The 23,441-nt window shown below is 43.0% G+C and overlaps 1 protein-coding gene across 2 annotated transcripts in view; it reads left to right on the plus strand.

The window, feature by feature from the left end:
- LOC121280945 (slit homolog 3 protein-like) overlaps nucleotides 1-23,441 on the plus strand; it is a 738,609-nt gene that overhangs the window by 463,712 nt on the left and 251,456 nt on the right. For both annotated transcript variants that reach the window (XM_041193415.1, XM_041193416.1), the window contains 2 exons: nucleotides 3,404-3,539; nucleotides 7,785-7,853. In XM_041193415.1, coding sequence (XP_041049349.1) covers nucleotides 3,404-3,539; nucleotides 7,785-7,853 — 205 coding nt within the window. The remainder of the gene's footprint in view (nucleotides 1-3,403; nucleotides 3,540-7,784; nucleotides 7,854-23,441) is intronic.

Here is a 23,441-nt window from a genome sequence, read left to right on the forward strand (position 1 = left end):
CAGAAGAAAAACCACCTGGGAAAGTTAGTAAATGGGCTTCTAATACATATAGAGTTAAATGCTCATTAAGATGGCCAAAGAAAAAAGATGGGAAGGGTAGACATTGACACACTTAAATAACAACATAAAAGCAAGGATAAAATGATGATGGCAGTTTTCCATCTCTTTGCCACAGTTGGTGGGAACAGTAACATTCCATGCCTTTGCATCATTTCAAACTTGTAAAATACCAGTTTATCAAGGTCACTCCTCTGGCAAATAATCTGTTATTTTCTTTAGACTCCCAGAAACAGTGCGGTTCTCTAATCAAATCAGCATGTGTGCCCAGTTATAATTCATTACTTCTAAAAGATAAATAGACAGATTTTATCATCAGAAAAAATATTTTGCATAATTGTGTTATGCTATATCTTAACAGATTGCAAATTATGTTTTTCTTTAAAAATTCAGTTAAAATACTCATGTCTGTGATGCACTCTTTCATCTCAGTTCTCGGCACTGTATGAGTGACCAGATTTGTATCTCCCAATTGTTTGTAGAGATTAAGGCATGTTATAAAAGCATCTTAGCCGCACTTTCACCTCCTAAGTGTTCACTTATTTGTTTGAATTATATTCTTTGACACATTTTTCCGGATATTATTGAGGTTAAAGGTTGCCGTTCTTTGATTTCTTGTTTTCTTTACTTGTGGAGCAGTTATTAGATATTAAAATGTGTTTGATCACTTTCTCCCCCCATTTCTATGCAACTCTACTGGTGTTTGTTATCAGATTTTGTTTTATTGAGGGGTTTAAAAACCTTACAATCTCCTTATGATGGAGACCTATAAGGGGCACTGTTATGGAAAATGTGTTTGACAAGCTTTTTTTTATTTATTTGTTCTCTGTTGTGCATTAGGAGGGAAATGAAGTTGCAATTCTGAAATAAGAGAGTTTAAAATTTCATTTGGAGACTTTGCCTGGGTTTCGTCTTGTGTGATGCTGACCGACTTGGGGCTGAATTTTACCGGGAGGTGGAGAGGAGAGGGCATATTGCTCGACCCCCGCCCCTTACAAATTAAAAAAGGCCACCATGCATCAATAGTACGCTGCAAGTAGCCTAAACAATGAAAGAGCGCGACTACAGCTCCTCAGGGACAGGAGGTCCCGCACCCCCGAGAGCAGCCGGCTAATCTGATTGGCTAGCAGCTCCAGTAGTGCCACAACTGAGTAGTGGGTGCTTCTGGGACTGTAAGCATTAGAGATTCCAGACAATGGTAAAACTGAGATTTTTGGACAGGGAGGGATCGGGCACCTTGGGAGGGCAGTGGGGGGGGGGCGTCAAGGGGCATGGAGGTCAGGTTTGGAGGCCTGGTGGGAATGCAGAAAGGGGTTAATCATTAGTGAGTGGGGGGCTTCTCCCGCTGAACACAGGGCACCCCCAAAATGATGTACTCCCCCTTTCCTTCCCACTTTTTCACCCGAGATGGTGAACAAGCAGACTCCCCACTCTTGCCTGCCTATCTATGCCAACTGCATTATGCGTGAACAGCATAATATTCAGGTCATTTAGCTTGTTAACAAGCTCAATTGCCTATTAATGATTTTGTTTAAATAGCATGTCATTTTCGGTGCCTGCCCGTCTCCCGGCTTGTTGACATCGGGTTCACGATCTGATGTCATCAAGCCAGATTTTGCACATGCGCAGGACACGGCAGCAGTTCCGATTTGCAAGTGTAAAATCCCAGCTCTGGTGCCAGTGTAAGTTCTTTGGGACATATTGTTCTTTACATGAAAATGCTATATAAAAGCAAGCTGGCTGTTGTTTCCAGCAATTTTTTTTATTATGGAGAAGCTGGGAGAGAAATTAGTTTGTGTAGTGACGCAGACTTACATCGATTTCCCTAAAGTCAGGCAGTTGCATGGGGTGCTATCTGCATGGCTTTTGTTCATTAATATCATTCCCTTGGCTCTGTCTGCTGCAAGGGATTTGATGTAAGTCTGCAATACAGAACAAATTTCTCTCCAAGTCCTATCTTTATTTTGAGGATATCAGCTGCAAACGATGATGGATTCAAGCACAATTCAAATCCTTATGGTGTGTTTCTAGTACAACATATTATGGTTTTTCCCACACTTTTTCATAACATTAGTGATCCTTCACCACAAAATGTATTTTAGTTCTGCTCTCTTTTTTCAAATGGCCTGATATGGCACAATTGGTAAATGCATTACCAGTTGTGGCATTGTATCGTGGAGATCAAGAATCCAGATTCAGTCTGTGGTTTTGTTGAGCTAGCTGATTTCACCTAGGGCAGCGATTGGCCAGAGTGCTCCTCAACTGAGGAGATGAAAAAAATAAAATCAGCCTGGGCTCCCATTTCGGATTGCTGTTGAGTGACCCCTTTTGAAAACTATGCAGGTGTAGGGTGAAGCTGGGATTTTGCTCAGTAGTTGTACCATTCATGGGGAAATGGTGTTCCAACACTCCCTGTACAAACAAACACATGAAGTATGGCCATTGAAGGGTGGCTGACACATATGGGCCCAAACCCAGCGGGAGTCTAGCGGGGGAGGGGAGAAAACCTCAGCAACAGAAAAAACACACCTCGATTCTGAACCCTTTCCTCAGAAATCCTGTTTCTTATTTGTGGAAAAGAAAATTTGCTGAATATTCCACTGCCTTTTTGGCCTTTCTGTGACCATTTCGGGGCCTCCTTATCTTTATAAGGAGTCTGGGGACTCAATGGCACGCGTGCCCAGTGCCATCATTCATGCATTGACTTTGAGAATGAGTAGCAGTGTGTGCTTATCTGTGGAGGGCATTGTAATAGAGGCCAGTTTATTGATGTCCACACACCTTCAAGAAGAGGACACTGGATGGCTAATAGGAGAGGGAACCTTGTCTGATTTTTCCCCTCCATAATTCAGGGGCATTGAGAGGCCTCTGCTACAGGCAGACCAGGTGACAGCAGCTTTTTCAGGCACACACTAGGCATTGAAGCTGGGGAGACTCTGCTCTGTAATGCTTGGCTACATGCCTTTAGCAACCCACCCAGCAGGGGAGCTATGCTTCTCTTGTTTATAAGGTAAATGAAATGTAATTCTTGCCACTACTTGATGAACATTTAGGGGAGAAAAGCCCAGCAGTAACAAATTGGAGCAAGGATCCAAATTAATTAGGAGGTCACTGAATAGTGACTGAAGATTCCAGGCAACAGCTGTTTGAGAAAGTGTAAAACCATTGCCAAATCCCAAACATTGACAGTTGATGTGAAGGTGTTCAACCAGCATTATGGTGACCCCATGTCACATGGGAAAAGCTGAAGGAGGAAGGAAGGGTGGGACCACATACCTGTCCTTGATGATGAACAGGGGCCCAGTCCACTGGTTATTATAATTCATCCTTTCTTTCTGCCTTTCAGTGGATAACAATGAGAGTAGCTGCCTGCCAGGCCCTCACTGTCCTGAACTCTGCAACTGTGTTGACACTGTGGTACGGTGCAGCAACAGAGGCTTCCGTACCTTACCTAAAGGCATTCCCAAAGATGCAACTGAGCTGTAAGTATGAGCTTAATGTGGTACTTTTCTCTTTGCAATGTCTCTGTATTTTTTTGTTGACCTCATATTTTTCATAACCTTAAGCCTTGGTGGAGAACAGAGCACATTTTTGATTTGTTGTCTCTTTACCCCTTCCATCAACCGTGGTACAGTGGGTGCACTCACCCCTGAGTCAGAAGGTTGTGCATTCAAGACCCACTAAGGCTGCTAACTGTGATTAAATAAATTCCAGGAGGTTTCATCACATGACTTGTCCCCACACTCCAGCCATTAGTCAGCTAACACATCCACCCTTGTGACATATTGCCTTCCTACACCAATTGGAAGGCAAAAAGACTCATTACCCAATTGGATAGTGCTTGATTGTCAGCCTTTTTCTCCAATTTCCAATTTGTTTAATATATGGTGAAGAAAAGGCTCAAAGAAAATGACAAAAAAAAACCCTTTTTTTATGTCCCAATGATTTTTCTCCGGAATTCCACACAGCAGTGCCCTGGAGATTGATCTTCAGTTCCTAAAGACTCCAGGCGAATCCTGATGAGTTGGCAACCCTAAGTCCCACTCCAAGGACTTCAACACAAAACTCCAATGCAGTACCACTGTCAGAGGTGAAATCTTTGGGATGAGTCGATAATAGGACCCCATCTGTCCTCTCAATAATCGTAAAAGATCAAATGGCACTATTGAAAGAAGAGGAAGGGAGCTCTCCCCAGTGTTTTGGTCAATATTTCTCCCAATCAACATCATTAAAACAGGTTATCTGATAATTATCACCATGCTGTTTATGGGGCAAATTACTGTGCACAAATTGGCTTCCATGTTTTCTATGCTACAACAGTAACCATAATTCCAAAGTACTTAATTTGCTTGTAAATGCTTTGGAATGACCTGGTGTCATGGAAGGCAATATGTAAATTTAAGTCTTTCTTTTCTTTCTTCCATGTCGGCTAAAGCCTGTGTTAAATGCCCCAAACATGCTATCAGGTTAGGGCTCAGAAATGGCTAATCAGAGATGTTCACATTATGTGCAGCCCCAAGTCCTGATAGCCTGTCCTTAAAGTGCAAACTGTTCAGTCCATTAACACTTACAAAGGCAGATTTGTCCTTTTTGAATTTTGTGAGGCTGAGGTTTGAAACGGGCTGTTCTTAGCACTGCTGCCTCATTGCGGAATGAATCGAAAATCAGAATACTTTGATCTGCTCATGCCTGCAGCTTGAGTTCTTCAAGTTATCGGGAACAGGGTTTTAAGCTTTATTTGTGGTTACGGGGCCTCGTAGTACACAACCATGCAAAGATTGGATACCCTCAAGTTCAATACAGGTTAAAGCTCCCTTGACCTCCTTCAGTTTAGTGGGCAAACAAGACAATACTGAGTCATGCAGAATCAAGTTCAATTTCTGGTCCATGGTGAATTATCAGTTTGTTGGCCTGGGTCAGAGAAAGAATCAACAGTCAGGAGTTCCTGACCCTGGTAACTATCCAACAAGCCATTCTGGAAAGCTCAAATTGTGGACATCAAGAGAGAACAGGATTACCTATGATGTCCCCATGACTAGATAATCTACCACCACAGTCCATCAAATATAACAAATGATGAATAACCATCTCACACTCTTGCCAAGTTTTGTGAGATATTTACTTTTCTCAACTATTCTTAACTATGCACCACTTCCATTGTCACTCCCCGCACCAACTAAACCCAAATGCCCCCTTATCTTACACAATTTCCTTCAAATTGTTAACTTAAAGCAGATGTGAATAGTAGTTTAGGACATTCACTGTGAACTTGTCACCTTGTCTTTTTTTTTAATCCTTTCATGGGATGTGTATATGACCAGCAAAGCCAGCATCTGTTGCCCATTATCCTGAATTGCATGGCTTGCTCAGGCATTTCACAGGGCATATGAGAGTCAACCAATTGCTGTGGGTCTGGAGTTGCATGTAGGCCAGACCAGGTAAGATTTCCTTCCCAAAATGACATTAGTGAACCAAATATTTTTTACGAGAATCGATAGTTTCATAGTCACTGAGGTTAATTGGATTTAAATCCAACAAGCTGCCGTGGTGGGATTTGAACCCCTGTCCCCAGAGCATTAGCCTAGGCTTCTGGATTACTAATCTAGTGGCATTACCACTATTCCATAATCTCCCTGACAGATAGTCATCAGTTTTTTGGGTATGTAAGTTGTATGCGGAGTTATTTTGTGTGCTTAACAGACTGATGAAGATCATGTTCGGGTTTCTGATAAGGGTCTTAGTGTCACAATCTAATTACATCAATGCCTTTCCACCTCTGGGAGCTGGGTTTGAACCCATTGTGGAGAGATGAAAGAAAAGTCCCCTTTCTATTTCTAAAGACCATGGCGGCAGTATTATTCAACCATGTAACTTTACAGGAGTGATGGAATTATTCTGAAGACCGAAATTTCAGAAATGTGAGCAGTTGACACAATGAAGGGCTAGCTGTGTAATAGCAGAGATTTCCACATTTGGATTCTCGTGAAATGAGTGAGAAACATTGAAAGAAGTTTACATTTGACTTTGTGTAGTTTCCAACAAACAAAATTCCTCAGACGGAAAACCACTCTGTGATACTCTGCTAAGTGGCGACAGAAACATAGAGCCTTTTCGAAACTGCAATAGCTCACAGATAGAGTAAATGTTCTTCTCATACATTCCCATTGAAAAGTACTGCAAGGAAGGATCTTAAAAAAGTATATTTTCATTACTGCGTCAATGCCTGCCAGTTCCTTTGTGATTTCCCCACACACACCCCTGCCCCTCAAAAATAATCAATGGTTGTCCTTTCCTCAAATATCTGGGTGGCCGCAATTTCTTGAAAGGCAGCAGTTTAATTCATTAGTAAGGACCCCCTCTAGATTGAGGGGTTTGGGGCTGGCGAGTGAATAAGAACACAAGTGCCAAGCAATGACAATGTCCAACAAGAGAGAATCTAACAATCACCCCTTGACATTCAATGGCCTTACCATCACTGAATCCCCCACGATCAGCATCCTGGGGTTCCCATTGACCGGAACCTGAACTGAGCTAGCTATATAAATACTGTAGCTACAAGAGCAGGTCAGAGGCTAGGAATCCTGTGGCGAGTAACTCACCACCTGACTCCCCAAATCCTGTCCACTATCTACAAGGCACGGGTCAGGAGTGTGTTAGGGTACTCCTCACTTGCCTGGATGAGTGCAGTTCCAACAACCCTCAAGAAGCTTGACACCATCTAGGGCAAAGCAGCCCACTTGATTGGCACCCATTCACAAACATTCACTCCCTCTGCCACCAACACACAGTAGTAGCAGTGTGTACCATCTACAAGATGCACTGCAGGAACTCACCAAGACTCCTTCGACAGCACCTTCCAAACCCACAACCAATACCATCTAGAAAGACAAGGGCAGCAGATAGATGGGAACACCACCACCTGGAAGTTCCCCTCCAAGCCACTCACTATCATGACTTGGAAATATATTGTCGTTCCTTCACTGTCATTGGGTCAAAATCCTGGAATTCCCTTCCTAATAGCACTGTGGGTGTACCTACACCACATCGACTGCAGTGATGCATGAAGGCAGCTCACCACCACCTTCTCAAGGACAACTAGGGATGCTGGCCTAGGCAGGCGATGCCCACATCCCATGATGAGTTTTTAAAAAAAAGAAATAGGAGTAGGACTAGCCCCTCGAGCCTGCTCCACCATTTAATACGATCATGACTGATCTGCTGTCTCGACTCTACATTCCAGTCCGCTTCCAATATCTCTTGATTTCTTGGAAGGCCAAAAATCTGTCTAGCTCAGCCTTAAATATATTCAACGGTGCACCATCAACAACAGCCTGGGGTAGAGAATTCCAATGATTTACAGCACTTTGAGTGAAATAATTTATTCTCATTGCAGTTCAAAATGATTGCCTCCTTATCCTGAAATGGTCCATTATCCTTCAGATCGCTAGGGCCCCAATCACCTCTTAAAAGCAACTCATGTAATAGTCAATTCAAATTTCTTACTTAAAGCAACTGTAAATTGGCAAGGAAGGTAACAAACATCCTGAGTGTTTTTTGGAGTGTGCCCACACAGTCAATGATCTTACTCTCTCTCTGTTCAATAGTTTTTGTTACAAAAGCATTAAACACCTCTCCTGCTGAAGGTAATGACTCAGTTCTATTTGGGAGAGCTTTTCTCACTTGGGTATGCTCCCATCACAACTGATGGCTTTTGTTCTATTTTGCAGATACTTGGAAGGGAACCAGCTGACAACAATCCCCAAAGAACTGTCCAACTACAAGCATTTATCACTCATGTAGGTGACACGTAGAATCGCCATTATTATTCCTGTAATGTTCTGCCAAATGATGCATAACACAATAATAAATAGTTATTCTTTATCTAATAATAGGTAGAGACATGTATGATAGTAAGTGAGTTGAAGTACAGTAATTCCATTTTATTATGTCTCTGATGTTTTGAATGTTGGATTAGTTTCCGATTCTGACAGAGGATTACTCCTCTCATTAACACACAATGCACAACTTGATTCATAATCAATACGGTCTGCGTTGTTCAGTAAGGTAGGAAAATACAGTGCTGCTGTGGATGTCTCAGTGAGCTCAGTGCTTCAGTGCTGCAGTAATGTGATGCTACACCAAAAGAACTTGGTATAACAGTGATTGTTAACTTTGGAAAGACAGCAGTGCCACAGTGGGTTAGAACTCTATGCTTCCATCTCTGCGACCTGGTTTCAAATCCGGCCAAGGCTGAGGCTGTATTTATCTTCACTTTTTTTTATTCATTCATGGGATGTGGGCTTCGCTGGCTAAACCAGCATTTATTGCCTATCCCTAGTTGCCCTTGAGAAGGTGGTGGTGAGCTGCCTTCTTGAACCGCTGCAGTCCCTGTGGTGTAGGTCCACCCACAGTGCAGTTAGGAAGGGAGTTCCAGGATTTTGATCCAGTGACTGTGAAGGAACGGCAATATATTTCCAAGTTAGGATGGTGAGTGGCTCGGAGGGAAACTTCCAGATGGTGGTGTTTCCATCTATCTGCTGCCCTTGGCCTTCTAGATGGTAGTGGTTGTGTATTTGGAAGGTGCTGTCTAAGGAGACTTGGTGAATTCCTGCAGTGCATCTTGTAGATGGTGCACACTGCTGCTACTGTGCATCGGTAGTGGAGAGTGTGAATGTTTATGGATGTGGTGCCAATCAAGCAGGCTACTTTGTCCTTGATGGTGTCAAGCTTCTTGAGTGTTGTGGGAGCTGCACTCATCCAGGCAAGTGGGGAATATTCCATCACACTCCTGACTTATGCCTTGTAGATGGTGGACAAGCTATGGGGAGTCAGGAGGTGAGTTACTCATCGTACGATTCCTAACCTCTGACCTGGCCTTGTAACCACAATATTTATATGGCAAGTCCAGTTCAGTTTCTGGTCAATGGTAACCCCAGGATTTTGATCGTAGGGGATTCAGTGATGGAAATGCCATTGAATGTCAAGGGGTGATGGTCAGATTTTCTCTTGCTGTAGATGGTCATTCCCTGGCACTTGTGTATGTGAATGTTACTTGCCACTTGTCAGCCCAAGCCTGGATATTGTCCAGGTCTTAATGCATTTGGACATGGACTGCTTCAGTATCTGAGGAGTCGTGACTGGTGCTGAACATTATGCAATCATCATCGAACATCCCCACTTCTTACCATATGATGGAAGGAAGGTCATTGATGAAGCAACTGAAGATGGTTGGGCCAAGGACACTATCCTGACAAGCTCCTGCAGTGATGCCCTGGAGCTGAGATAACTGACCTCCAACAACCACAACCATTTTCCTTTGTGCTAGGTATGACTTCAATCAACGGAGAGTTTTCCCCAATTCCCATTGACTCCAGTTTTGATAGGACTCCTTGATGCCACACTTGGTCAAATACAGCCTTGATGTCAAGGGCAGTCATTCTCACCTCACCTTGGGAGTTCAGCTCTTTTGTCCATGTTTGAACCAAGGCCGTAATGAGGTCAGGAGCTGAGTGACCCTGGCGGAACCCAACCTGGGCATCAGTGAGCAGGGTAATGGTAAGCAAGTACTGCTTACTAGCACTGTTGATGATCCCTTCCATTACTTTACTGATGATGGAGAGTAGACTGATGGGGCAGAAATTGGCCAGGCGGATTTGTTCTGCTTTTTGTTTTCAGGACATACCTGGGCAATTTTCCACATAGCCAGGTAGATGGAGTGTTGTTGCTGCACTGGAACAGTTTGGCTAGGGGCATGGCAAATTCTGGAGCACAAATCTTCAGTACTATTGCTGGAATATTGTCAGGGCCCTTAGCCTTTGCACTATCCAGTGCCTTCAGCCATTTCTTGATGTCACGTGGTGTGAATCGAATTGGCTGAAGACTGGCATCCGCAGTCGTTGGGACCTCTGGAGGAGGCTGAGATGGATCATCCAATCGGCACTTCTGGTTGAAGATTGTAGCAAATGCATCATCCTTTTCAGCCTGGCTGCCTGGTGATGGAAAGCAGTATCAGTATCATTTCCAGGCAGACCAAATCTGTATCTGAATTAGACAACACCTTAGGTTAACTTTTCTCATGGTTATTATTAGTGTTCTTTCTTCTTCGCTTCTCTGGCCGAAAGCAGGTCCAACCCACAGTGCCGTGATCTCTACCATGGGTAGGAGGCAGATACCAAATCCACCCCAGCCAGAACAGGGGTTGAACCCATGCCAATCTGATCCACACTGGCCATCCAGCCAACTGACCACCCCTCCCCCCACCCCACCCCCGCAAGAGGAGTCCAGATTGCTGTGGCAACATGAACTTTCACATGCATGTTATAATCTGGAGCCATGGATAGTGATGGTTGAGGCTCCATTTTCTTTCCATTGCACAGCTGACCAGGAATCTCTCTTGCTCTTACCATCTGCCATTGGCGTATGTTAGGATTTACAAGTTGATACTCAACCTGTTTGGCTGTGTTATGAACTTTTGTTGGCCATCAATTCCTGGACTGGGAGTTGAACTTGAAGCTTCTGGTTCAGTTGCAGATGTGCTACCACTGCACCACAACATCACTCTGTTATTAGTGGAGATAGAAACAGAGTTAATGTTTCGAGTCTGTATGCCGCCTCTTCAGAGCTAAAGAGAAGTAGGCTCTTTAGCTCTGAGGAAGAGTCATACGGACTCAAAACGTTGACACTGTTTCTCTCTCCACAGATGCTGTCAGTCCTGCTGAATTTTTCAGCATTTTCTGTTTTTATTTCAAATTTCTAGCATCCATACTATGTGCTTCTACCCTGTTATTTGTATCCTATGTGAAATTACTCAGCATTACGAATCTCACCCACGCACCTCTTTCCACCAGCCACCCGCTGCCCCCGTCCGCCGCCAGAATTCCCTGGTCCGCTTGGATATCTTCTCCTCACTACTCCACCATCCCCCTCCCTTCGGTCATTCATTACAGTCACGTATCAATGCCTTCAGTCACGTATTCCCAAATTCTGATATTCCTATCCCAACCCCTCCTTCTCTCCCCTTCACTTTTGTTCTTTCAGATCCTCAATGCAACCCACCTCTCTGACCAAGCTTTTGGTTGCCCCTTTGGCTTGGTATCCATTTTCTTTTGATAATACCTCTCTGGAGCTTGGAAAAAGTTTTTTCTATACTGAAGGTTGGAAAATGAAGTGGCCTGCCTTGTTAATTGGGTCTGTTGAGGTCATTAGGGAGCTCATTAACAACTTGTCTCCTGACTTCCTGGGATTTTCATGGGAACAGGCGGCTGTTAGAAACTTTTTTAAGCTGACCATTTCAAGCCTGGTGGGAACTGGGATGGCAGTGCTGAAATAGTTTTGTTTGATGCAAAAAAGTGAAAGTTTGAACAAAAAAAAAACCTACTGAGCAGCAAGGAAATTTTAATAAGCAGTCTATCCACTTTGTCCTATCTCATATGGAGCTCTGCATTTACCCCAGCCACTTTAAAAATGAAGGTCCTCTCATTTTTTTAAAACCACACATATCTCAGCCACAGCAGTGGCTGCCAATTCAGGCCAGAACGCGACCCACTTCCCTGGCATCCCACTTCCATTTCTGCTGCCCAGGCCCTAATTAGGTGACAGACCCCTTTGGAGGGTCATTAAGACCCCCATCCCTGTGAAAATCATGTTTCAGCACAGGCTGTCAAGGGTGGTGGGAACACAACATGGGCTTAGTTTCCGCCTGGGAAAATCCACCCCATGTGTCACAGAGTCATAGAGGTCTACAGCACAGAAAAAGGCCCTTTGGTCCATCGAGTCTGCGCCAGTCAAACAAGCACCTAACTATTCTAATCTCATTTTCCAGCACTAGGCCCAAAGCCTTGTATGCCATGGCATTGCAAGTGCACATCCAAATACTTCTTAAATGTTACGAGGGTTTCTGCCTCTACCACCCATTCAGGCAGTGAGTTCCAGATTCCCACCACCCCTGGGTGAAAAATTCTTCCTCACATCCCCTTTAAACCTCCTGCCCTTATCTTAGATCTATGCCCCCTGGTTATTGATCCCTCCACCAAGGGAAAATGTTCCTTCCTGTCTACCCTATCTATGCCCCTCATAAGTTTGTACAATTCAATCATGTCCCCCCTTAATCTCCTCTGCTCCGTGGAAAATAACCCCAGTCTATCCAATCTTTCCTCATAACTAAAACGCTGCAGCCCAGACAACATCCTGGTAAATCTCCTCTGCACTCTCTCAAGTGCAATCACACCCTTCCTATAATGTGGATTCCAGAACTGCACGCAATACTTTAGCAGTGGCCTAAGCAGCATTTTACACAGTTTCAGCATAACCTCCCTGCTCTTATATTCTACTGCCTCTGTTAATGAAGGTAAGTATCCCATATCCCTTCTTAACCGCCTTATCTACTTGTCCCGCTACCTTAAGGACCAGTGGACATGCACACCAAGTCCCTCTGATCTTCGGTACTTCCCAGGGCATAACTGTTCATTGTGTATTCCCATGCCTTGTTTGTCCTGCCCAAATGCATCACCTCACACTTATCCAGATTAAATTCCATTTACCACTGATCAGCCCATCTGACCAGCCCATCTATATCCTCCTGTAATCTGAGGCTCTCCTCCTCACTATTTACCACCCCACCAATTTTCATGTCATCCGCGAACTTACTGATCAACCCTCCTACATTCAAGTCTAAATCGTTTATATATACCACAAACAGCAACGGACCCAACACCGATCCCTGTGGAACCCCACTGGACACAGGCATCCAGTCACAAAAACACCCCTCAACCATCACCCTCTGCTTCCTGCCATTCCGTCAATTCTGGATCTAATTTGCCAAATTGCCTTAGATCCCATTGGCTCTTACCTTCATTATCAGTCTCCCATGCAGAACCTTATCAAAAGCCTTGCTGAAGCCCAAGTAGACTACGTCAAATGCATTGCCCTCATCTACACATCTGGTCACCTCTTTGAAAAATTCAACCAAATTGATAAAAACAGAATTACCTGGAAAAACTCAGCAGGTCTGGCAGCATCGGCGGAGAAGAAAAGAGTTGACATTTCGAGTCCTCATGACCCTTCCACAAAACTGAGACATGACCAGACATGACCCCCCCTTAACAAAACCATGCTGACTCTCCATGATTAATCCCTGCCTCTCCAAGTGTAGATTAAATCTGTCCCCCAGAATTGCTTCCAATAGTTTCCCCACCACTGAGGTTAGACTGACTGGCCTGTAATTCCCTGGTTTATCCCTTCCTCCCTTCTTGAATAATGGTACCACATTGGCTGTCCTCCAGTCCTCTGGCACCTCTTCTGTGGCCAGAGAGGTATTGAAAGTTATTGCCAGTGCCCCTGCTATCTCCTCCCTTGCCTCAGTCAACAGTCTGGAATACATTTGATCTGGGCCTGGAGATTTATCTACTTTTAAGCCAGTCAGACCACTGAGAACCTACCCCTTTTCTATGCTAATTTCTTCACTTATATCACAGTCCTTCTGCCTGACTTCCATACCCTCGTTGTCCCTCTCAGTTGTGAACACCGACACAAAGTATTCATTTAGAACCCTACCTACGTCTTCCGTCTCCATACACAAATTACCCAATGGTCCTTAATGGGCCTTACTCTTTCCCTAGTTATCCTCTTACTCTTAATGTACTTGTAAATTAACTTTGGATTTTCATTTATTTTCCCTGCCAATGTTTTTTTTATGTCCCCTTTTTGCTCTCTTATTTTCCTTTTTAAGTCCCCCCCCCTACACATTCTATATTCCTCTCAGGCTTCCGCTGTTTTGAGCCCTTGGTATCTGCCATAAGCCTCCCTTCTTCTCTTTATCCAATCCTGTATATCCCTGGATTTGTTGGTCCCACCCTTTATCTTTACTGGAATATGTTGGCCCTGTAATTTCCCTATTTCCTTCTTGATTAAGTCCTATTGCTCTGACGCAAGCTCACCTAAAAGTAGCTGCTCCCAGTCCACTCTGCCAAATCATATTTGATCTTATTAAAATTGGCCTTCCCCCAATTTAGAACTCTGATTTCTGGCCCATCATTGTCCTTTTCCATAACAACTTGAATCTAATGGAGTGATGATCACTATCTGCAAAATGCTCCCCCACTGTTACCTCTACCACTTGCCCGGCTTCATTCCCTAAAATTAAGTCCAGGACCACCCCTTCTCTTGTAGGGCCTTCTACGTACTGGCTTAAAAAGCTCTCCTGGATGCATTTTAAGAATTCCGCTCCATCTAAACCTACCATTCTATGACCAACCCAGTTAATGTTGGGGAAGTTGTAATCCCCCATTATTACTATCCTATATTTTTATACTTCTCTGAAATTTGCCTACATATCTGCTCTTCTATTTCTCTCTGACTGTTTGGGGGCCTATAGTACACTCCCAGCAATGTGATTGCTCCTTTTTTGTTTTTCATTTTTACCCATATGGCTTCATTTGAGGAGCCTTCTAAGGTGTCATCCCTTCTTAATGCTGTAATTGATTCCTTGATCAATATTGCGATACCCCCTCCTCTTTTACCTCCTTCGCTGTCTCACCTGAAAACCCTATATCCTGGAATATTGAGCTGCCAATCCTGCCCCTCTGTCAACCATCTCTCTGTGACAGCAATGACATCATACTTCCATGTGCTAATTTGTGCCCTCAACTCATCTGCCTTATTCGTCAGACTCCTTGCATTAAAATAAATCCCATCCAACCTTGCCAAACTCCCTTGTGCCTTAACTGGCCGATAATTTCTATGCCTTCCAGACGCACTTGCTCTCTCTTCTCATTTTGGCTGTGCATCTCTTCCTGCTGAACCTCCACTCAGGATCCCATCCCCCTGCCAAATTATTTTAAACCCCCCCAACAGTACTAGCAAACCTCCCCACAAGGATTTTGGTCCCATTCTGGTTCAGGTGCAACCTGTTCGCCTTGTACAGGTCCCACCACCCCCGGAAATGATCCCAATGTCCCAGAAATCTAAAGCCCTCCCTCCTGCACCATCTCTCCAGCCATGCATTCATCTGGATTAATCTCCTATTTCTAGTGGTCTAAGAAATGAAAAAGTGTCCCATTCCACAGCACTAACATCCCTCACATTGTAGCATTTTAAAAAAATCACCTCATAACAAAATAACACATTAGCTGCAGGCAGAGTTGGAGAGCAATGTATCCACTGTGGATTATAAAATCAGTCATCTACATAATGCCTTGATTATAACCCTGTTAGTTATTTTAATTAAAACTTTAATCCAGGATTACAGGGATTAGGGCTCTTTCTTTTTCCAATTGTTGTTGTAAATTATTCATGTTAAGATCAAAGAAATTCTCCAGCTCATAGATCAGGAGAAGATTTTCATTTGTTAACTACAAGGAACAGAATCATAAAAACTCTTATAACAAGGCACTTTTATGATTTTTTTACACGGCACACAGAGGAACTCTGCTTCCCTGTGGTGAATATGTAGTGAGAGGAGATCATTTCTATTGACCTAATGTTAAGTATTGTTCCAATGCTTAGCTGTGTCTTGGAGGGATAAGGTTGTTTGGTATCACCCATTACAGTTTATTCCCCATTCCCATAATTAGTGGGGAACAGGGGAATATTGGCCTTTGTGAAGCTCTCTAGCTCCTGTCCTTGTGGTTGTTTTTTCTCTTCTAGCATCAATTTCTTGATCACTACTACCAGCGCCTTCGATTCTTACACAGGAACAAATGAACAAGAAGATCTGATCTTTTCTTCTTGAGCAGTAGTGAAGGGGAATGCATTTCACTGGTCACCCAGAGTCTGGGGCGTTGGAATGCGTATTGGCATTCAGGGTTTTAGTACTTAATAACCATCTCAGAACATGAATCAAGCCTTGTTTGGAGGTTCAGTATAGTTGGAAAATAATTGACCCAAATCTTGCTGGACCAGCTCATCTCAAAGCGTGCACCATTAGCTAGACATTTTCCTGCACTTTCCAACTTGAAAATGTTTTGTCTTGTAAAATGCCCTAAGTGTGAGCTGAAAACAGTACCCCGGAATCTTATCGAATGACAGGACCAACAGTCTTTAAACAATAAGAGTTAAGGATTGGGAAAGCAACATAGGAATGACAGAAAAGTAAATAAATGAATTAAAGTCACATAGGTACATGAAGGGAAATCAAGCAAGGGAAAGAAAAATTGGATTAAGAGAGAGAAAAAAAAAGGGAAGCTAAGGAAGAATGGAAGCATTGGAAATGTTTTAAATGTCAAGAATTTACTGGTTGCAGGAATGAGACACAGCAGTTTAGAATGTCCGTTTGCTGGGCTGGAGAAGTTGATTGGCATTGCACTACTAATGATCAAATTGTTTTAAAGAATTTGGTCTGTTCTATTTAAGCTCCAACTTGCTGTGTGTTTGTGCAAATCCCATAAGTTCTTAAAAATAATGGGGATGTTGAGGTCACATTGCCATTTGTGTGATGTTATATCTTCTGGTGCCCACAATTTTTAAATAATCACACTTCAGGCTCAAAATGCTGGAACATCAGAGTGCATTTCTTGCAGCTTTCCATGCGGCTGGTAGACTGGTAGATTGATTCGTTGTTACTCAGCACGTGACTCCAGTGCAGCTTTGGATGTGGTACCCTGAGATATATATTCACATAACAATTAGTTTCTAGCTCTTTATGAATAATATAACAATATAATATGCCTCTTTCTTTAAAGAACTATAATGCTATTATATCAATGTGACTTCTGATCATTAACGTTTTTCCTAAACTAAAGCAGATTAACAATTGACTTTTATAAATAAACTAAATCTTTAGAATCTGTTATAGCTTGCTTTCTTTTCTCAACATATTATTCATGGTGTGGCTTAGGATTTTGTGCCTCCTTCTTGTAGATTTCATTGAATATATTCAAGGTTGAGTTAGATAGATTTTTGATTGAGAAGGGAGTTGAGGGCTATGGGGGCAGGCAGGAAAGTGGAGCTAAGGCCACAATCAAATCAGCCATGATTTTATTGACTGGCAGAGCCTACTGCTGCTCCTATTTCTTATGTTCTTATGACATTCATCGCTCTCAGAGGTGAGTTGGCATGCTGCAAAGGTGATAATTGTGTGTTGCTCCTGGTGTTGTAGGAGTCCTGCTTGTTGTTGCTAATGTTATGTCACTTGCTGGTGTTGATGTTGTCTCGCTTGTTAGTGATGTTACTGGTATTACTGATGATCTTTTCTGCTGTTCCAGCTCAGGAGCTGTTATATGTTGGTTGTGATTGGCTAAGGAAGGGCCGCAAAGACATAAATATGTCTGAACAATAACTGGTTTATTATAAGAACATAACTATTTACAGATGTACAAGATGACAAGCATTACTCAGTCTAACCATGAGCTTTCTCCTTCTAGACTGTTAGTCATGTGATTCTCTCTTACATCATCATATGGGTTCTCCAGTCCCACACAATAACTCTTTCAGCCCTGAATACCCTAATACTACATTTCCCCCCAAGTCTCTTACTTCATAGATTTAATCAGTCTGGAGGTTCCACAACTCTCCCTGATCATGTCCTTGTGAAGCTTGGACGATCGGTTGTCCCCCCTTTGGACGACTTTGCTTTGACTTGGTTGGTCATCGGCAGGAGTTGCAGGATCTGGTGCATTGTCAGTTTGACTCTCAACATCTGTTTTTTCCCAAATATATAATAGATGGTTCTCTTATCTGGTTCTTGACTTGATCCTCTTTTTCCTCTCCTTGCTGTTATACCTCTCTTGATGCATTGCTTCTCTCTCATGATTGGATTTGTGGGTTTCTCTTTCTTTATGTTTACTATGTTCCCTATCCTTGTTTGTTGAGTTGGCACTGGTTCCTTTTGACAGTTTTGTCTATCTTTACTTCTGAAGTGATGACTCCTTGTAGCTCCTTGTCCATAAAGCCTCAGGGAATCCTGGGCTGCATCCTCTGGAACTAATTGTTTAGATAGGACAGGAATCTGTGAGGAAGGCACTTGATCAAAATCTTGCACCCCCTCAAACTCCAGTAACCCTGGTGTGGAAGTAAGGTCAATGTCCTCCAATGTGGAAAGGGTGGGCATGGCCTGATTTGGTTCTGTCTCTGGTTCTGGACATGTTTTACTGCTTGTATCCTGGACTACCGCTTTTGATGAATGGATAGGTGTGGATGCACCTACCAAAGGGTTAACACTGTCAGATGAATGTGGTATTGCACCCATGTATTCTATCGCCTGAGTTTCAGCTTCCTCATCCTCAGCTGACACACAGAGTGATGAAGGATCATGGTCACACTCAGGTACTCTTTGGTCCAATTGACTCATCACCAGTTCAGGAAGAACAAGTTTATTCTCCATCCCTTGGACATCATCTTGGAATTTTGGCTTCAGTGAAGAGTGTCAAAAAATCAGCACTGAAGTGCCAATTGAGGTCATCAGAGCATTTGGATGGTTTGAGGGGCTCCAGTTTGGTTTCATTGATGACTGTCTGTTCATTGACATCTCCTGCTGTCTTGATGAGGTTGACAGTGACATAGGCACTCGGCTCAGAAGGAAAAATTCCTGATTGCGAATAACATATAATGTTCCAGTATCTGTCTGTTCTGGAGCGTTGCTTGTAACATACCTATGATTTGTAGTTTGATCCCTCCTGGACCATATAACTGGGTTCCAGTTGTCCTAATCTATTGTTTTGCTAGCCACGGTTCTTTATTGGACAAGACTGTTATACTTGTCCCTGTATCCAGTTTGAAATTAGTGATGTGTCCATTGACAAATGTCTTATTTATATCTTGGATCCTCAGTTTTGCCTTGGAAATATTGTTGTTCCTCTTCCTGCTGGGACCCCTCTATTTCATTAATGGCCTTGTATGCAAAGACTCTATCGTTATCCTCTGTGTATGTAGAGGTTTTAGTTCTGCACATCTTTCCAAAGTGTCCAAACCTTTTATAATGAAAGCATTCTCCAGTGTTTGCAGGACACTGTTCGTGCCTCTGGGGCTTTTAAATGCCACAGCACTGGTGTGGCTTAATGGTGTCTTGAACTTTTGTTTCATGAGGTGTCTTGTTCCCTGGAGTGTCTTTTGCCATTCTTTTCTTTAATAAGCTGTACCATCTTTGGGGTTTCCTGAACCACAAGTTTTCTTCCCCTCTTAATATGGCTCAACTTTGCTGATGGACCTCCAAAGTTAAATCTTCTTTGGTTTGCAGTAGTGACCTAGAGTGTCATTGGTTATCCTGACTATGATGTGGTCTTGTATCAGCTCCGTTTAAAGATCACCATATTTGCAATCTCCAGCCAATTGATACAGGTCATTGACAAAGGTATCAACCAGGTTTCTGGACCTTTTTTGTTATACTTGGCCCTCTCTAGTACCTTGTTCCTCTGTAAACTAAAATAGTTATCAAAAGTTTTTAAGACCCTCTTGGAATTTGTCTGATGCTTCATTAATGCCTTGTCTGGCTATCACATCATCAGCAATTGTTCCAATGGCATACAATAATGTATTAACTTGTTCAGACTATGACTTCTTGTTTAAGCTGGATGCAATTCTGAATCTTAAAAACCTCCTCATCCATAGTGCCCAATCCTGTGTCTGATCTGCTCCTTCCATATCTGCCCAATCTGGTTTGGCAAGGTGAATTGGTATCCGTGGCTGTTTTAAGCTCTTAGGAGGTTTGCCTGGATTTTTTGAACTTCTGTTGCAGTAATGAAGTTTTCCTATGCTGATCAGGTTTTCACTGTTGCCCGTTGCGGTCGCTGACCCTCCTTGGCAGTTGTCCCTGAACCTCGTTGAATTTTGCTGCAAGTTTTTATTAAGTTCAGCTCACTACTTTCCTCCATTTGGAGAATCATGTTTGAGCATCCAATTATTTTTTCAATTGCTGCTATACAATCACGTGTAATGGCGCTGACCTCGGACCCAGACTGTGGGGTGTATTGAAATCCGTGCTCACTGAAATGGGATTTTTCCCAGTGTTGCCAGCTTACTGTGCCATTAATCTGAGGATTTAAAGCTTTTTTCAAGGTTTTCTCACCCTTCCTGGATTGTCGCCAGGCTCTTTGACTCTGCTGCTGGATCAGGATTTTTCAAGGACCACCACGTGCAATGGTGTTGCACCTAACAAGCTGAACAGTTTTTTTTTCCTCTGTCTCTCAGCCTCCATGTCTTCTGTGGATCTCTTTTTGACAATTTTCAACTGCCTTACCAAAATCTTCAGTTTTTTTGGCACCTTTTTTCAGGTGACACAGTGGTGGAGTGGTATTGTCACTGGATTGGTAATCCAGAGACCCAGGGTAATGCTGTGGGAATCCGGGTTTGAATCCTGCCTTGGCCGATGGTGAATTTTGAATTCAGTAAAATAAAATCTAGAATTAGAAGTGTGGTGATGACCATGAAACCAATGCTGATTGACATAAAAACCTATCTGGTTCACTAATGTCCTTGAGGGAGGGAAATCTGCCATCCTTACCTGGCCTGGCCTACATTTGACTGCAGATTTACAGCAATGTGGTTGACTCGCAAATGGCCTCTGAACAAGGGCAATTAGGTGACAGTGACGCCCACATCCCATGAATGAATCTTTTTTGGATGATTTTTGGAGATTTTGGGGTCCTTCACTGCTGCCACCGTGTTGAATGTTGATTTTTGTTTGGTTTGGCGAAGGCATAGTTGCGGTGACATAGAGATGTTTGAACAATAACTAGATTAGTATATGAACTTAACTATTTACAGATGTATAAGACTATAGGTATTACTTCATCTAAGCCATGAGCTTTCTCCTTCTAGACTCCTAGCCATGTGACTCTCTCTTACATCATCATGTGGGCGGTATTGTTTTTCTAGTCCCACACATTAACCCTTTCAGCCCTGAACAACTTAATACTATAGGCGCAAGTCAAATATTGACTCTGTTCCTTCTTGTTTGCTTACTGGTTTCAGACTCAATGATATATGACCTCAGCTTCACCAAAAACTTTTGCTGGGTTCAAGCTTTTCATGATTGGATCCTGTACATATACAGTTTGTCATTTCAGCAACTCAGGTCATGATTTAGTGTGCTTGCTGAAGTGTTGTGCACCAGTGAGTTGTTGCCTCACTCCCTCCTGGTCACCTGGAAGGAGTATCTTGCTCAGCAGAGTTGTCTTGTACTTTCTTCCATTCAACAGCTCTGCAGGTGATTTCATGTCAGCCATGAGAGGTGCAGATCGGAGTGACAGAAGGGCTAGGTTTGGGTCTTCCCTGGTCTCTCAGCATTTTGTGAGCATTCTCTTGACCTTTTGGTTGCATATTTCTTTAAAACTGTGTCCCTTTGGGTAATGTGGTGATGAGATGATGATGTTAAACTCATACTGTTCAGCGAATTTCTCAAATTTCCTGGTGGTGAGTTGGATCCATTGTCTCATATTTTTTCAGGTATCAGCGAACAGAACTCATAGTGCTGAGATGATTGTTGTAGCTCTCAAATCATTCACCTTTTGGATAAAAGGGAGCTTTGAGCAGTAGTCTGCAACTGTGAGATACCATTCTTATTGTGTGTGAATAAATCAATTCCCATAGTATGCCATGGTCTGGGTGGTATTTCAGTGGCTATCAGCTCCTCTTTCTGCTGTGTGTTTCTGTACTTCTGGCATAAATTGCATGTAAACACCATTCTTTTGATGTCTTTGTATATGCCTATCTAGTACACAGCTGATCTGGCTCTGAGCTTACACTTCTCCATTCCCATGTGGCCTTCATGTAACTTGAGGAGAAGCTCTTCCCACATCATTTTGGGTATGATTATTCTGGATCTGACTAGCAGAACACCACCTTCTAGTGAGACATCATCTCTGATAGACCAATGCTGCCATATTGCTGGCTGTTTGCTGTATCTTTCCAGGCCATCCCAGGATCACTTGCTGAGAGAGCATCTGTAACTCTGTCTTTGCTGATCTCATCTCTGCTTTGACTCAGGTTGTACCTAGACATTTTATCTCAAGGTTTACTGAGATAAGCTGCAGCTCTCGGCAACTGCTCAACCAAAGATAGTAGGACCATCTGTTTCAGTGACATAGAACATATAATTAACACTTTTTCTTTGATGCATCCCTCTGTTCCAAGCTGTTGAATTCCACTGTATGCCATTAGCATGATATTGCTTGGTTTCAGAGCAGTTTTCCTTGGGTAACCATTTTGTTTCAAATTTTCGGAAAAGATTTTCTGGCATAGCCTGAACAGGCTGAATTTAATCTGTGCTCCAGTACCAAGCTCCAGATTTATGATTGTGGGCTTATTCCTCACCATCTTCCTGATCTGAATGATTGTGTGGATTTCTTTTCTCTGGGAACTGTCGAATCCAGCCATCTCAGGCAGTTGTATGGTTCCCATGTCTACTGTGTTCTTAAACTCATTGTCATCTTGCAGGGTATGGATGTTTTGGTTTCATTTACTTTTCATTTGCCCTGTTGCTTTGACTCTGATAACTCATTTACCATCTTCTTTCCTTGTTCTGCACATCTCTTCCCAGTAATTTGGCTCTCCACAAGCTCTGCGGTTTGATCCATCTGCAGGACATATACATCAGTCTGTGAACTCATGTGGGTCATAGATGTACAGCACAGAAATAGGCCCTTCGGCCCATTATGTCTGTGCCGGCCATCAAGCACCTATCTATTCTAATCCCATTTTGCAGCACTTGGCCCATAGTGCTGTATGCTAGGTGTTTCAAGTGCTCATCTAAATACCTCTTAAATGTTGAGTGTCCCTGCCTTTACCACCCCCTCAGGCAATGTGTTCCAAATTCCAACCATCCTCTGGGTGAAAAAATTTTCCTCAAATCCCTTCTAAACCTCCTGTCTGTCCCTTACCTTAAATCTATGCCCCCTGGTTATTGACACCTCCACTAAGGGGAAAAGTTTCTTCCTATCTATGCCCCTCATAATTTTATGATTGTGGTTGTCCACAATTCCTGCATATTTTTCTGTCTGTTGTGGATTTTTCGTCACTGTTTCCACACATCAACCCTGCTGCCTTTCTCTTGCCATAACTTAAAGTTAACTGTTTGGGTGGTTGGCATCTTCATCTGTCTACTTGTGGCTTCATGCTCGTTGATGGTGTCTACAACCTGTGATATGAGCTTGTCCTCTGCAATAAATTCTTCTTGTACCTCTGAGTGTTTACAGTCCCGCATGAGCTGATCTAGCAGTCTTAATGTCCTTAAGTTTACATTTTCTGGTGGCATGGTTTAATCTTGTTATGAAATTGTCAACAGGCTCACCTGATTCTTGCCTTAGACCTTGAAATTCCTATCAGTGGAGCTAATGGTTTGATGTAGGCTGGTGATATGTGCCAAATTCTTCAAAAATTGTGTCTGGGTTTTTTTCTGTCGTGTTCACTCAGCTCCCAGTTACTAAACAAATGTAACCCTTTCTCCCCTCCCACTA

Source organism: Carcharodon carcharias, chromosome 8, assembly GCF_017639515.1.
Source record: "Carcharodon carcharias isolate sCarCar2 chromosome 8, sCarCar2.pri, whole genome shotgun sequence".
In the NCBI taxonomy this organism is placed as follows: domain Eukaryota; kingdom Metazoa; phylum Chordata; class Chondrichthyes; order Lamniformes; family Lamnidae; genus Carcharodon; species Carcharodon carcharias.